The sequence below is a fragment of the Dendroctonus ponderosae genome, unplaced genomic scaffold, assembly GCF_020466585.1.
Source record: "Dendroctonus ponderosae isolate FM_Combo_2020 unplaced genomic scaffold, Dpon_F_20191213v2 Dpon_F_20191213_62, whole genome shotgun sequence".
NCBI classification, from domain to species: Eukaryota; Metazoa; Arthropoda; class Insecta; order Coleoptera; family Curculionidae; genus Dendroctonus; species Dendroctonus ponderosae.
Window position 1 is genome coordinate 585 of NW_026018836.1, and position 14,573 is coordinate 15,157.

The window sequence follows — 14,573 nt, forward strand, 5'->3', positions numbered from 1 at the left end:
TTTAAAGCTTTTGAAATTCTGAATGGGTTTTTGTATCAGTTTATTTTCCATGCGGATTATTAAGAAGCTATTGGCACAGCCGTTTATGGTCGTTTGAACAGCACATAAATATCAACATAATTGGCCTTTTATTGGCAAGCTTTTTAGAACTGAAAGTCACCGCGAAATGAGTGTAGAAGAGACGAGAGAAATCAGAGAAAACTCCAATTCAATTAATTTCTAGGAGGCGCCTTTCAGCAACAAATTACCTAAAATCGCTTCGGAAATATGCACACCCAGAGCGAAACATTTTATCTACGTATTATTCAGGGCTCAACATATCGATCTTGAAAAATTTCTTACTAATAGGAAATCAGAGTGTAAAAGTGCATGCAAATCAGCAATAAATTTATATTGTTGTTTAAGTGCAAGGAATTTATTAATTAACAAATTAGATAATAAAAAACGCTTTTTTCTCGGCTTCCATTCGCTCCAAAGCATTTGGAGCAAAGCTATGAACCTTTTGGTTCAATGAGCACATTTTCCTTACACAGCAAGCAGTGAAATAAAAGATTAATTGCATTAAAATATTTAACAGATAAAGTAACTAGAACAATTCAATGCTCAAAATAAAAATACTTAGACGAAGTTCGCATATTCTTGCTACAGTTCTTTAAAAAATCAACAAAGGTTGTAGCAAAAATTAAGGTTTTCATTGACCAACTGCGCACTTGTTAGTTTGTTCACCTTTTCTACTGAAATAATTTAATTTCCCTTGGTAGGTGCAAATTTATGAACCTTTCCTCTTTTAAGCAAAGTAATTTCCCCTCGCGGCTTTATATCTCATATAAGACAATGCATGTTGTTGAACGACTTATGCCAACAAATTAAGCACACAGAGTTAAAAGCTGATAGCTTTATTAAAGCAATAAATCAATAAAGAGTTAATTTGTTCCAGATAAAATGTCAAATAAATTAATTTGGGTTGACGAAGACGACATGGAAAAAAGCCAACGACAACGGAACTTAGATGAAGAAAACGACTTCGTAGAAAGATCCATGGAAGAAGGTGGAAAATCCATAATGTTCCGGATACCAGCCGAGCTGGAAGAAGATCGTGGCGGATGGGGCAATAAACTGGACTTTCTCATGTCCTGCATCAGCTTGTCTGTAGGACTAGGAAATGTTTGGAGGTTTCCATATCTCTGCTATAAAAACGGAGGAGGTGAGGCTTGATTTTTAGCCTGGAAAGTTTCTGTATATTAACATGCAACTGTTTTCAGGCGCATTTTTGGTGACCTATTCAATAGCAATGGTAGTGTGTGGAATTCCGATATTCTTCCAAGAAGTTGCCATTGGCCAGTACTTGGGTTCCGGTGGGATGACTTTTGTTGGACAATTATGTCCCATCTTAAAAGGTGTAGGTTTCGCCACCATGACCATAGTGTTCCTATTAGATGTGTATTATTGTGTGATAATTGCTTGGACTTTATACTACATTATTAGTACTGTTGCGTACCTACCAGTATTACCCTGGCAAGGCTGTGGTAGGTCATGATCAAGCAACAGTCTCTTGGGGTTTTCACTGATAAGTCCCTTACAGATAACCTGTGGAATACCAAAGATTGTTTTACTAGTGGCAGTAATTTATCGTTTGTCAATGGCACCAAGAAGTTTTCACCAGTTGAGGAATATTTTGAGTAAGTCTAATTGCCAATATCTACATAAATCAATTGCTCGGCTGATAGCCGTTTAGTCAATGATTAAATGGCATTTACAGCGAACTTAATTAGCAAATCATGCGGCAAACGGGTTCGTGATTGTTGGTCTATCAATAGCGTGTTGGTTGGTTTGCATTTTCGGTGCAATAAATTTAACTATTCTTAATCACTCAATGATAAAACGCCTGGATATGAGTTGAATTATTGTTTGGAATATTTGGTACACCAGGGCTTGGGGGCTCCAAAACGCACAAAATCAGTGCGCAAGAAAACAGTACAGCTTTATCAAAATTGTCTAACAGTTTTGTTCTTATACTCAGTATGCGTATGCTTATACTCAGTATACTCTTATACTCAGTGGGCGATAAAATTATTTCTTATAAAATATGAAACTATTAAATTCAAATTCCAACGAATACAAGTAATAATCGACATTTTCCAAGGCTTTTCCCTTTAAAACACTACACTAAGTAAGGCAAATAAATACCATTAGTGAGAAAGTCGAAAACGCAACTAACCGTATTTTCTTTTCAGCCGACAAGTATTGGGTATCTCAGGTGGTTTAGAGGAAATCGGCGGAATGCAGTGGAATATATTCGTATGTTTATGTATCGGTTGGATATTGGTATATATTATCATAAAGAGAGGGTTGCATCAAAGCGGTAAGGTAAATTTACGAGTATCACCCTTCCATTTTATATGAAAATTGTTAGTCTCAATTTTCGCAAAGGCACAAACATTGACTTAGCTCTTTTGTTCAAAGATCTGGCCATTAAATAATCTAGTGAAAAATTGCAAATATTTGTTATTAAAGTGAAAAAACTGCGTGACTGCTTTTTTTTTATCAAACTCTGCATTGTTAAAAGAAATTTTCGACTGTTGAGCATCTTCATTTGCATGATCTGAACAATTTTGCTCTTCAGGCTTAATTTTTCTCTATCAGCTAATTTTTCTTTAAACAGATTATATGGTTCTTGGCGCTTTTTCCTTACCTGATCCTGATCGTGATGATGGTTCGAGCTGTAACATTAGATGGTGCAGGCGCTGGTTTGCTGTATTACGTTGTTCCCAAGTGGGAACAATTCTTAACACCTGGTCCGTGGGTCGATGCAGCTTCTCAAATTTTTTTCGCCTACAGCATTGGATGTGGAGCCTTACCAGCACTCGGATCTTACAACAAGTTTCACCATAACTCCTATAAGTAAGGGAAAACTTTCATTTTTTATATTGGGGCTCACGCAGATGATTATCCGGATGAAGTGTTTTCGTTTCCTAAACAACCAGCTTTTAGCCATTAAAATCCCTCGTTACAACTTTTAGTTATATGCCAATTACCATCACAAATTCAGATATAAAAGCAGTTAAACTTCGACAATTTGTTAAATTCATTACTCAACAGCACTATGCTTGTTTTGCTCATAAAATTGAGATGTTGGGTTAATATCAGAGTTTTTTAAATTTTATTTGACGGTTTACTTTAATAGAAAACTTAGAATATTGACTTAAACGTATTTGTTTGCAAAAGCAGATTGCTTTATTAACGTTGAGGATATTGACCGCCGCGTTCTTTAAATAGCGAAATTTATTTGTTAATGAATCACTTAATTTATCGAGAGAACGATCAATAACGCTAAGGCGAATTAAAAACCGCACGCTAACATTGTCTCCCACAATGAATTAAAGAATCATATTTTACAAAATATTCATATTTTATGTTGTAATTTAAGTTAATAGGCAAACGTAAGATAAGAAAACACTACATAAAACCTTAAGGCAAAAAAAGATAAAACAATTTAAAGGCCTGTTTGAAAACTGAAGTAAAATGACTTATTTGTACTATTCTCCATTACCTATTTGCCTAGTATATTTTTTATTAGTTTTGCAAAAATCTCTCTTGAGAACGTGCTCGTTTACCACAAGCCATTTTACTATGTACGTGTTTAGCAGAATTTAGAAAAATTAATGCTATTAACCTGAAGGAAGCGCAACTATTTGCAAAAGGAAAAGGCAACAGGTACAGGCATTTTTCTTTAGACTTCGGGCGTTAACTTAGCTTGATGGGAAATCCGAAGAAGACGAAGGTGTTATTCTACCTACGGGGGTTGTTCCGTTTATTAAAAACCGATTTTGCGTGCACAGATTTTCTAAGCAGTTGCGAAAGTATCGAATCGAATTTTCCTTGTTAGAATTGTTAGATTACTTTCATGTCGTATAATGGATTTTATGCATGGGATTAATTTTTTTTGCTTTTTTTAGAGACGCTGTGATAACTTGTGTGGTCAACACCTTCACTTCAGTACTGGCCGGTGTGGTCACATTTTCTATTCTGGGACATTTGGCACACGAGCAAAATGTAAATGTAGGCGACGTGGTTAAAAGCGGACCCGGATTAGTATTCCTGACGTATCCGGAAGTCGTTTTGAAATTGCCTGGAGCACCGTTTTGGGCAATTATATTTTTCATCATGCTACTAGTAGGTTTCAATCCAGAAAAAGATCAATTTATCATACATTTTCGGAAAATTTAACTGTAGAACTGCCGTTGTTTGTGTTGTGAAACTTTTAACTTTTTCCAACAAAACTGTGTTTTTTGCCATCAGCATTGATTTGGATCAAGGTACTTAATAAATATTCATGTTTTCGATGAAATATGTCGACAATAAATTTATCGCAATGGATTTTCCAGATATTGGGAATAGACAGTGCTTTCTGCCTCGTTGAATCTTTTATTACTGGATTGATGGATAATTGGTCGACCGTATTGAGGCCGCACAGGCAGAAGTTCACTGCCACAGTTTGCATAATAATGTTCCTGTTGGGAATTCCGATGGTTACTCATGTACGTACAAAAAAACCGTTTCACTTTGCCCGAGGCCTAATGAAGCGCTCTACCGTTCCAGCTTTAAACGACATTTGGACTTTTTTGCAGGGCGGAATGTACGTTTTCCAGTTAATGGACTATTATTCAGCCAGTGGGATGTCGCTTCTTTGGGTCTGTTTCTTTCAAACTGTGGCCATTTCATGGACGTTTGGAGTTGACAAACTGTGCGATTGTATCGAACAAATGATGGGAACTAGACCGAACATGTTTTGGAGGATTTGCTGGAAGTATTGCGCTCCTATTGTTATTGCGGTAAGTGCAATTGGCTAATGCAGTAGAAACTGGCCAACAAATTGATGATGAATTATGACAAAATGTGGCATTAATAGAACTAATGGCCAAACAACCGGCGTTGCACAAGCATGCGATATAAACGATTACTTCTATTGTGAAATATAGTGAGCGCCTGATGCAATAATGAACTATCAAAAATGGTTTAAGAAAACAGCCAACCCGTCGATTCAATAGCAGAGTAAATATTCATTATTCTTTTCGTTACAGGTGATATTCGTGCAGCAATGCATGGAATACCAGACGTTGCGTTACGGTGAATATAATTATCCGTTGTGGGCAAATATTTTTGGTTTGGGAATAAGTTTCTCTTCAATGTTATGGGTTCCTGTTTACGCCATTTACTATCTACTAACACAGCCGAACTCTATTATTCAGGTAAGAAAAACTAAAAAAAAATAGGAAAGGCCATTGTTTGAACTGAATTTCTTCCATCCGTTACATAAACCTAAATTAGACTACATCATAATCAACTTTTAACAAATAATGTATGGTTTATTTCAGAATTTCAAAGATGGATTAATTCCGGCCATAAAGCAAAGAAAAATATCCATATGCGATAAAACCACTGGCCAACTTATTACCCAAAGTAAAGTCGGATTAATAACGCCGTCCGTTTCTTTGGTGCAAAATGAGAAACTTAATTCGTAGAGAATAGAAACTCAGTCTGAAGCACATCTCTTAACAAGTCCAAGGAAAATTTATCTTCAGCCTTTGGGTTAGTTTCAAAATGTGTTAAAAGAGACTCTGAAATGTGAGCATTAATGGATTAATAGATGGGCTTCAGCTTTTATTAAATATAGGAGAGATTTGATTTTCAGTTCTCGAAACTAAACTTAACTATTATATGTAGCCATTTATTTAAGTCGCATCCGTACTTTCGAAAATTCTGCAAACTCTTGTGAAAATTATAGTTTCACTATATATTTTTTACGTTCTAGTAAAGTCACAGATAATTAAATGTTTTACATATGGAAGTTAGATGGTTTCGTCAATTATTTGATATGCTAGTTTGTGATAAATAATATCCATTAGAGAAAACATTTCGTAGAAAGTATCCTATGTATGTTAGATTGACTACCGTATGTTGCGGTTAAAGTATTATTTTTTCCTTAAAACATAATACGTTATGCATTATTTATTGCAATCATTAAAGTTAATATTATTATTCAAAATACTTAAATCATGTGAATCGGCTATTGAAATAAAGAAATCACTTTTATTTTCTTTCTCTATTAACAATAGGCTAATTTCCTCAATCAATTATTTATATGTCCATTGCGACTTCATAAATTAAAGAAAATATTTACAATTTATGCATCGTGGTAAGTAACAAAACTCGCAAATTGTGGAAGGAACACAATGTGATTAAGAACCGTCCCTAAGAGAAGGATTCACTTAACATAATAAACGTAATGTGCAAATTAGACGGAAAGCCCTTAAACCGGCATTGCGTTGTGAGCACTTAAGGAAGACTTCCTTTTTTCCTAATAAATAAAACCCGACTAAGAGATAAATCTTCATTTCCGCTTTCTTTGCAAACTCCCACGTTACTTCCACATTTTTTGCTCGAGAAATGAAAATGTGTTAAACAACCTTATTATGAATGATTTACTGTAGTTGAATATTTCAGCTTATCTTCCGTTATTCGTTTCATTAGTTAATCAAAATAAACTACTTTAAACCGCCGATGGATTTTATTTTGATAAATTATCCAGACTCCGCAACTGAACTCATCTCAACAACTCAAAAAATTAATTAATCTACTTATTTAAAGCGCAGAAATTTGGCCAAATGACTATAATGCATGATGTCAAACTCCCTAAATTACATTCCCTGAAACGATCAACAAGTCTTTAAAAAACCCATATTTATTTCATTTTCATTGTGCTTACGCTAGCCTTCAACAGAATACCTCAAACACCCTAAACCATTATATCATCCATTTGTTCTTATTAAAGGCTTTAGGGCGAAACACGCATTTAATCTAATAAGTAAGATAATTAAGAGCAATGGCTCATTTGGATTATTTTATTAAGTGCAGCAGGGGCGTATCAATATTTAGACAAGATTGTGAGTTCAGCAGTTAGTCAAAAAATATTTGTGTAATGTTTCATGTTCCCGTCAATAAAATGGAAGAAATGGAAGCTTCTTGAATGAAAATAAATTCGAAGAAATCTCAAATTACTGCTATACAGAGAAAAATTGAGAAAGATCTATTGAGAAAAAATGTCTGGCTCTTCCGCTGTTTTTTCCTGATGAGATTGAAATGACGAAAAATGGATTTTAACGCAACTTTTTAATAATTCTTTGAGTCAATTTTTTAATGAATTCTTCAGTGCCTTTATGCAAAAACTACTAGAAGGTTTTATTTAGTCCTTGGAATAAACTGTTGTTTTTGAGTTGATGCAATAATCCTTTTTGGACATTTTTGGGATATCTGTAAGATCTTGTGGAAATCGTAGTTTATGAGACAAAAAAACATTTCCGTGTATTGATAAGATTGATCCAGATATTGACTGTAAATGCTATAGTAAACGATAATGTTTCTTATAATAAGTTAATTTGCATGCAAGCGTTTTATAATTTATAACTGACCAACAAAGCTTTAGAGCCCTGGTTTTTTGGAAGCGTTTTATTCACAATGGAGTTCATAAAAAATCTCACGGAAAGAAAACGAGTTTTTAGAAAAATATTGCAAAAGATCATGAATGAAAATTGGAAGTTGGCGAGAGAACAAAAAAATTGTTTTTCAGCAAACATTGTGAATGCTACAAGCCTTTACAAAGAGGGCAAAAATGTCACCGAGGATTGGTGCAAAAAGGTGGTAGTTTTTGTAACAAAACATTCAAGAATTTCTCACTTTTCCAACGTGGATGAACTCGGTTGCTTCGTCAGAACATCGGTCTTACTTAGGAACAAGTTCACAGTATTTCAAAAAACTCATTTTTTCAATTATTCCAGCATCAATTGAAGAGGAACCAAATAGTTTTCTGAATTAAACTTAGGTCAGATCGACTCTTTTTGATCCAAAGGATATCGCAGTAGGTATCACCTTTTTAATCATGGGTTTTCCGGACTAATTTGTGTTAAAAAATTGATAAAATTTTTACCAATTTTTTGAGATATTCTATCTTGTACCGAGTGAACTTTAACTAGTTGTACTTTGCCTTTTATTGGCTCGCTGCTATGAACCTTCAATTCCATTCACAAAACTTTCAAGAAGTCTAGTTGCTTGAAGTGTTTTAGTTCACTTCTGAAATAGAAGATGATTTAATTTTTATGGAGGGAAGTAACTGCTAGAAAGGACAAGTTTTGCTATAAATGATCAGGAGGTTGATCGACTGCTGTTTTCTTGAATAACCAAGCAAATATTTAGCTCAAAATTGCAAAATAACAGTTGCTCTGAACATGTATTCAAACTATAGCATCTGGCTTCTGTCTGGACTCCAAATGATTCCACTTGAAAGCTGCGTTCTGTGTAGGCAGCAACAGTTTTTTTAGATCTACAGCAACAGGCTTGTGAGGCTTTCAGATGGCAAATTATAAGTTTAAAGTGGAACCCGTTTAGTCTAGGTCGGTTTGAAAATAATTTCGTCTAAATTGCTTCCATTTTGTTATCACCAATCAGCATTTTGAAGCGTAGGAGTAAAGCGCCAGCATTAATGTGCACAGGTAAGTCAGTATTGACCGTCTGCTATTTGGAAGCATCCCCGCAACGAAATCGGGCGCTGGCGGCGCACAGCGTCTCGACGCTGTTCTTCAGTCAGCGCCCGTCGTGTGTGGAGGCTATGTCTAGTTCCTCAAAGTGCTGCAACTTACGTGGAATTTAATTGGTAAGTCAATTTTTATTTTGCTGCAAATCGTCCAATTTTGCCTTGCCAGAAACAACTTTGTGCTTACCGAAATTTGCTTACCATATATTGTTTTTTGATTTAAGTCTTGCGCGGTTTAGAGCAAAATGCGCCTTTTGGCGCGCTTTTAGGCGCTCAGCTTTTAACAATTCACCCGAAAGCTTCTCCGAGCAGATAATTTCATTATTTTTCCAGTACTTTTTAGTAAAATGCAATGGGGAACAAGAACTCGAGTTTAGAAGAATGGCGGTGTGAGCGCTCGTTCTCACCCCAAGCGCCAACAAAGAACAACAGGTTTTCACTCTGTTAGAGCTTGGAAGTTCGCATCCCCATTTATTTCGAATACTTATGAAATGACTATCATACCGAGAAAAATTATGGAATCCTTCTACAGAAATAATTCTAATTTACTTCGAAACTTTCATATAAGAATCCGAATCAGGATATGTTTGAACATCCGAAATAATTAGTTTGACTGTACCAAAATTACCGATCGTGCAAGATTCTTGGTCATTTTAAGCGCTTGGAATTCCGACTGTGCATGATTTAAATCTGAAAACTATTGATGTTCGTTTAAATTATTGGTAACTAAAACTTAAGAGGCTTAAATCACTAAGCACAATTCATGTGTTCATTATATTCAAATCCTCTAGACTTGAATATTTAACATTGTTCTGTAATGAATTGTCAATAAGTTGGGTGTTTAATTAAAATTGTCTATTAATTAAAACACCATCATTATGCGGAAATGTTAAATCTGCCTTATGAGCATCAGTTAAAAAACTCATCTGCAAACAAAATTGGCAGCTCCTCGTTTATTTGAAGCTTTCATGTTTTTCGATACAGGAAAAATATTATTCTAACATTTTTTATTTGTATATGGACAATATTGCTTCCCAGTACAATGGAGATTTGAAATTCAAATACACGAAAAGAGCCCGCTTTAGATTGAAAGAACATGGTTGGAATTCTTTGAATTTTGAATTATTCCAAACCTATAAATCATTCAATAATTCCCTTTGGGAAACAATTTTGAATTTCGAAGCGATTCAGCGACGACGTCTATATTGGGATATTTCAATTTGGATTGAAGATAAGCAAGTTTCTGGAAAATTTGTGTCTTAGAACATTCGCTAATGGCAAATGACTAGTTTTACTTCTGTAATATGAAACAGTGCAACTTCAAATAGACGTTTTATTTAATAGGCAAATATTTGAATGTAATTGATGCGGATTGACTGCATGCATTAGTTAAATATTAGTTGCATAACATTTATGGATTTAGCGGATATAATGGCTCATTACTTTAATTGAAATACTAATTAACTGATTAATCCTTAAAATAATTCTGACTATCGATATTTGAAGTTGAATTGAATTATCCAATTAAGAAAGTAACGTTCAATTATGACTTTGTATTTATTTTTCGATCGCTAAATCGACATTCATTTGGATCTCTAATGAGCTTTTTGTTAATTAAAGTGAATCAAACTGCTTGTTTAATTATTAAGATAATGAGGGCAGCAGACGTTGTTTTCTGCTAAATGACTGAACTATTTGTATTAGCAAAAGATCAAGGAATAACAGAATAATGTATGAAATGATGATTGATTGATATACATTACGTAAGCTCGGAAAAACAAACAGACGAAGAACATTAATCAGTTTTATTAGTTTGCTTAATGTTTGAGGCAGCCCATCTAAACACACAGCACAGCGTCTTCAAACATTAAGCTCTCGCCCATTTTGGTGCAACTTCAGCATAATTTACACATCGTCTTCCTCCACTTCAAAGTTCAAAACTTTCAACGCCATGGGAATTTCTGGCTGGAATTGTGTAATAGCAATGGAACTTATGGACGCTTTTACAAAGTTGCTGAGGAAACCAGTTTATTTTTTCCTGGGTGTGCCAAATTAACCAGGCAACGTGTACTGAAAACTTTCAGCAAACGAATTTGAACTTATTGTAACGAACAGACATGTAGATGGTTTATCAATAGTACTGATTTTAATGAAAAATTAGGTTTAAGGATTTTTGGACGCTTCCACAAACGGTGCTGGAACAATGAATGAGGGTGTAAACTTTCGGCTCTTGCGGTTGATTCTTGCAGTAGTGAGGAAAAATTGTAGTCCACAGATTGTCAGGTTCTGTTTTTTACGGTCTTGGTTTTTCTTAGCTGGTGGTTGGGCCGGTGGAAAAACTTGTTAGTCCGAGTTACTTTGTCGTATATGTTGTAGTCAAACCGACTCCTTTTGCTCAATTGTAAAATGTCCCGGAACACCTATTGATAGTATTTTTTTACTTCTATAGAAAAATGTTTATCTGGATGTTGAGGAGATCGAGAAATGTATCTACAATAGGTTGTCGCGCTAATAGTTCCAAATCACAAGAGTGTCATTCACAAACCAGCAAACCAGGATGTTGGTTTAAGAGTTGCTTAAATTCAACACTTTTTTTCGAAGTTTTCCATATAGAAGTCTGTTATGACCTCTCTAGGTGAGCTCCTCATGGCTTTCCTTGCTTCATATTCGCAACGCGTTCGATTTCACTCGAAGGAGCTTTCTTTTAGGCAAAATTTGGAAGGAGTTGGTTCCTCCTCATTAATCTCTTAAAACACCTCCACTTCTAGTGATTCGTTGATTCCAGCCCAATATTTTCGGATTTGCAAGACGTCTTCAGATTGTCTGAGATGTTTCTTCGTGGATTCAAGGCGATTTTGAACTTTAAAATTTAACAAAAAGTTTCCAGGTTTTATGGTAGTCAGAAGGACAAACTCCGTGTTTAAAGGTGCAAACCACCCCGATTTATAACATGTTAATTCATATTTAATGAAAAGCTTTCCCCTTTTCATGTTAAGTTGGAAACGCACCTAACTTTTATCGATCGTCTTGAAACTCTGAAATATCACATTATGGTAATGTGTATGGCGCAACATAATATACACTTACGGGGGCCCGGAACTAATAAGAAATGAGAACTGATGTGTAAACTAAGAGGAAGAACATGCATTTTCAATGGAAATTTCGCTCGCGGAAATTCGATGCATTAAGGCGATATAACAATAATAATCTTTGCTGGAATATCACCAATTGCTAATACTAATTGGCGTTCGTCTTTGACATAGAGTGCACAGCGAATTGCAAAAGTTTGGATGCAAATATTCCAAAATATGATATAGAACTACTACTGAACTAGTCAAATTAAAATTTTGCGATTAGTTCAAATTGGGTTTCCTAACAATGCTAAATATGCAAATAAATCCACTTTTCTGTGGAATGGTGGGAAATTTATTACAACACGTTTCTGAGCGTAGGACAGTATAATGCAGGTGAAAACTTTGCGTGATAGAAAAACATAACCACTAGGAATAATTTGAAAAGTTGTATTGGAAATATAAACTTTTTTTATAGCTTATAAGTACTGAAAACGGCTAAAGTAATGATATAAAATCTGATCCTTTTTTGGCAAAAGCTCACCTATCATTACCCTTTAGGAAATTAGCTGCTTTCATTAAATTTGCATAATTAATAAAGGGAAGTTCTTTTATCCAAAAGCCAGGCCCAGATTGTAGTCCTCAGAGAACAGGTTTCGTGACATTTAGGTATTATTAGACCTGCAGTTTTTTAGGACAGGCAAATAGTTACGATCTAAATATAGTTTCCCTATCAAGACCAGGAAACTCTTTATAAATCTAGAGGATCATTTGAGCTGTAAAAATGTATTATTTCAATACCTTTTCATATGTGCAATATTGTCGTTTTATTTTCATTGTCTGATAACACAAAAATACACCAAATTTGATGAAAATTAATGATTTTTGAGAATAGACCAACTTGAGGATGAAAGAACGCGAAGACTAAATAAGCCCTCAATTAATCATTATAGCAGCTCGCTTATTTTTAGAATATCAATCGATTAATACCATATAAAGCATCCACAAAAGGTGCTGATAAAAGGCATGGCCTTTTTTGTATTTGTCTATTGTTGCTACTCGCCTACCTTAGGCCAAGCGAAAAAAAACATCCAAAAGCAAAATAAACAATCATAATGATTGCTGAAAAAGCGACATTTCTACTTCCCTAATTTCACGTTCTTGTTGCTGGTGCTCTAATGTTCTTCTCTTATCAGTATCAATCTAAATTACTTTTATCGACCACACATTTGAGTTGCTCATTAAATTTCTGTACCATAGAAATGATTGTTATTTGAAATTAATTTGATTGTAGAAAAATAATAGAAATAATTTTTATAATTATTCCTCTAAATTCCAGATTTTATTATTTCGAAAATAAACTAAGAAATTACAGTTAATATTTAACCAGTTGCTTTTAAGAGACTACTCGCAATTTATCGCTTCTACGTTTCCACATAAATTTACTTATTTCCCACACAGTCTGACGGTTTTGGACCATGACAATAAGAAAATAAACTGAAACATTTATAAGTGTACTATATGTGAAGAAACAATGTTGAAGGCTTAAGAAAGCGCTGAAACTTGTGCACGTCTGAACAAAATTTTTCAATTTTTAGAGATATTTCCTGCAATTGTATTTACACTCATGAAATGTTTATCTGCAATCTGTATATAAAGTTTATTAAAGATGCATTGTTTAATGTTCTGGAAAGTTGCTGCTAAATAAGTTCGTTTGAGTTTTGTTTTGATAGAGGAAAACTACTTCAATAATTCAAAAACTTTAGCATAGTGCAAGTTCAAAGAAGCTGCAATATCGCGCCTCATTATTTACTTGGAAAATAAACTCTTAGGCATGCATCCATTCACTTTGCGAGTGTGTTGCTGGACTAAATTATTCTTAGTCAATCTGGTCGCTTAGACGGAAAATTAATGCAAACATTGTTGGAATATTTAATAAGATCCGCATTTAATTAAAACTGTTAAATTTAATTGTCTAAATTGTCTAAAAATCATGCTTAGAATTGTAGATATTAAAACTTCATATTTATAGAAGACCTCTGGGCACCGATTAAGCGTATGAAACATTCAACTGGAAACTTTTATTGATTTTTAGTTATTAACAGCATTTGCAATCGTGGAAAATGAATATATTTGCATAACCGCGTCCCCTAGCCATTTTCCAGGCAAGCGAAGTTTTCCGAGTAGTTTGTTCTGGTAATTGAAAATTTATGTAGAATAATAAAAATGAAGCATTAATTCATAAGCCTTTGAAAACACTAACGAAACCAACAGGTTTCTATCGGAACCAATCAGTGAGCAATAAGGAAACTTTAGAAAATTTGTTTGGTTTCAGATGGAAGCAGCCTGGGTTCTTCATTGGTAAGTCTAACAAAACTGCAGCTTAAACAGTCGGAAATTATTCTATTAACTTGTTCCGCCTCAATTTACATGTACTAATTGGATGGCAGCCATTTTGGCACAAATTTGTTACACTTTGGCTTGGTCGCAGCTAATTTAACAACTGTTGCTACAATTCCTGCCCAAATTTCCCAACAAGGGAACTGGGAGAGTGTCAGATAAATTCACGTGCGAATGAACTACCAAACATCCTATTATATCGGAATTAGTTTTCCTCTATAGTTTGAATAATTAGATGTTGCTTTGTGATAGAATGGAGCTTAATGTTAGAATAGATTCAGGTAGATTAAGCAAGAGGATCGCTTTGCATAGCAATCAGAACAGTGAGTTTTAAATGTTCGGGCCAAACTGAAATAAATATAGTTTCAAAATCAAATTCAAACACGTTAAATATGCAAAGGTCTGATTAGCATCCTCCTATCAATTCATTTGTAAAGCAAAAGGAAAGTTGCATATTTGCAAATATGTTTCTGGACTGATTGCTGCTTAGACTGAAATTGCTGGTCTTTAATCCC

At 34.5% G+C, this 14,573-nt stretch overlaps 2 protein-coding genes across 3 annotated transcripts in view; both read left to right on the plus strand.

The window, feature by feature from the left end:
* Positions 1-914: 914 nt before the first annotated feature.
* LOC125505025 (sodium- and chloride-dependent GABA transporter 1-like) lies at positions 915-6,093 on the plus strand. The gene is made up of 10 exons (XM_048667959.1): positions 915-1,204; positions 1,263-1,526; positions 1,583-1,679; positions 2,235-2,367; positions 2,663-2,901; positions 3,957-4,173; positions 4,386-4,538; positions 4,629-4,832; positions 5,082-5,249; positions 5,376-6,093. The coding sequence occupies exons 1-10, from the start codon at positions 943-945 to the stop codon at positions 5,520-5,522; spliced, it is 1,884 nt and encodes a 627-aa protein (XP_048523916.1). The 5' UTR covers positions 915-942; the 3' UTR covers positions 5,523-6,093.
* A 2,514-nt stretch (positions 6,094-8,607) lies between these two features.
* LOC109533619 (leucine-rich repeats and immunoglobulin-like domains protein 2) overlaps positions 8,608-14,573 on the plus strand; it is a 43,452-nt gene continuing 37,486 nt past the window's right edge. The window contains exons 1-2 of one of the 2 annotated variants that reach the window (XM_019898984.2): positions 8,608-8,707; positions 13,994-14,019. The gene's annotated coding sequence lies outside the window, so the exon portion shown is untranslated. The remainder of the gene's footprint in view (positions 8,708-13,993; positions 14,020-14,573) is intronic. The other variant, XM_019898985.2, reaches the window with a different exon arrangement.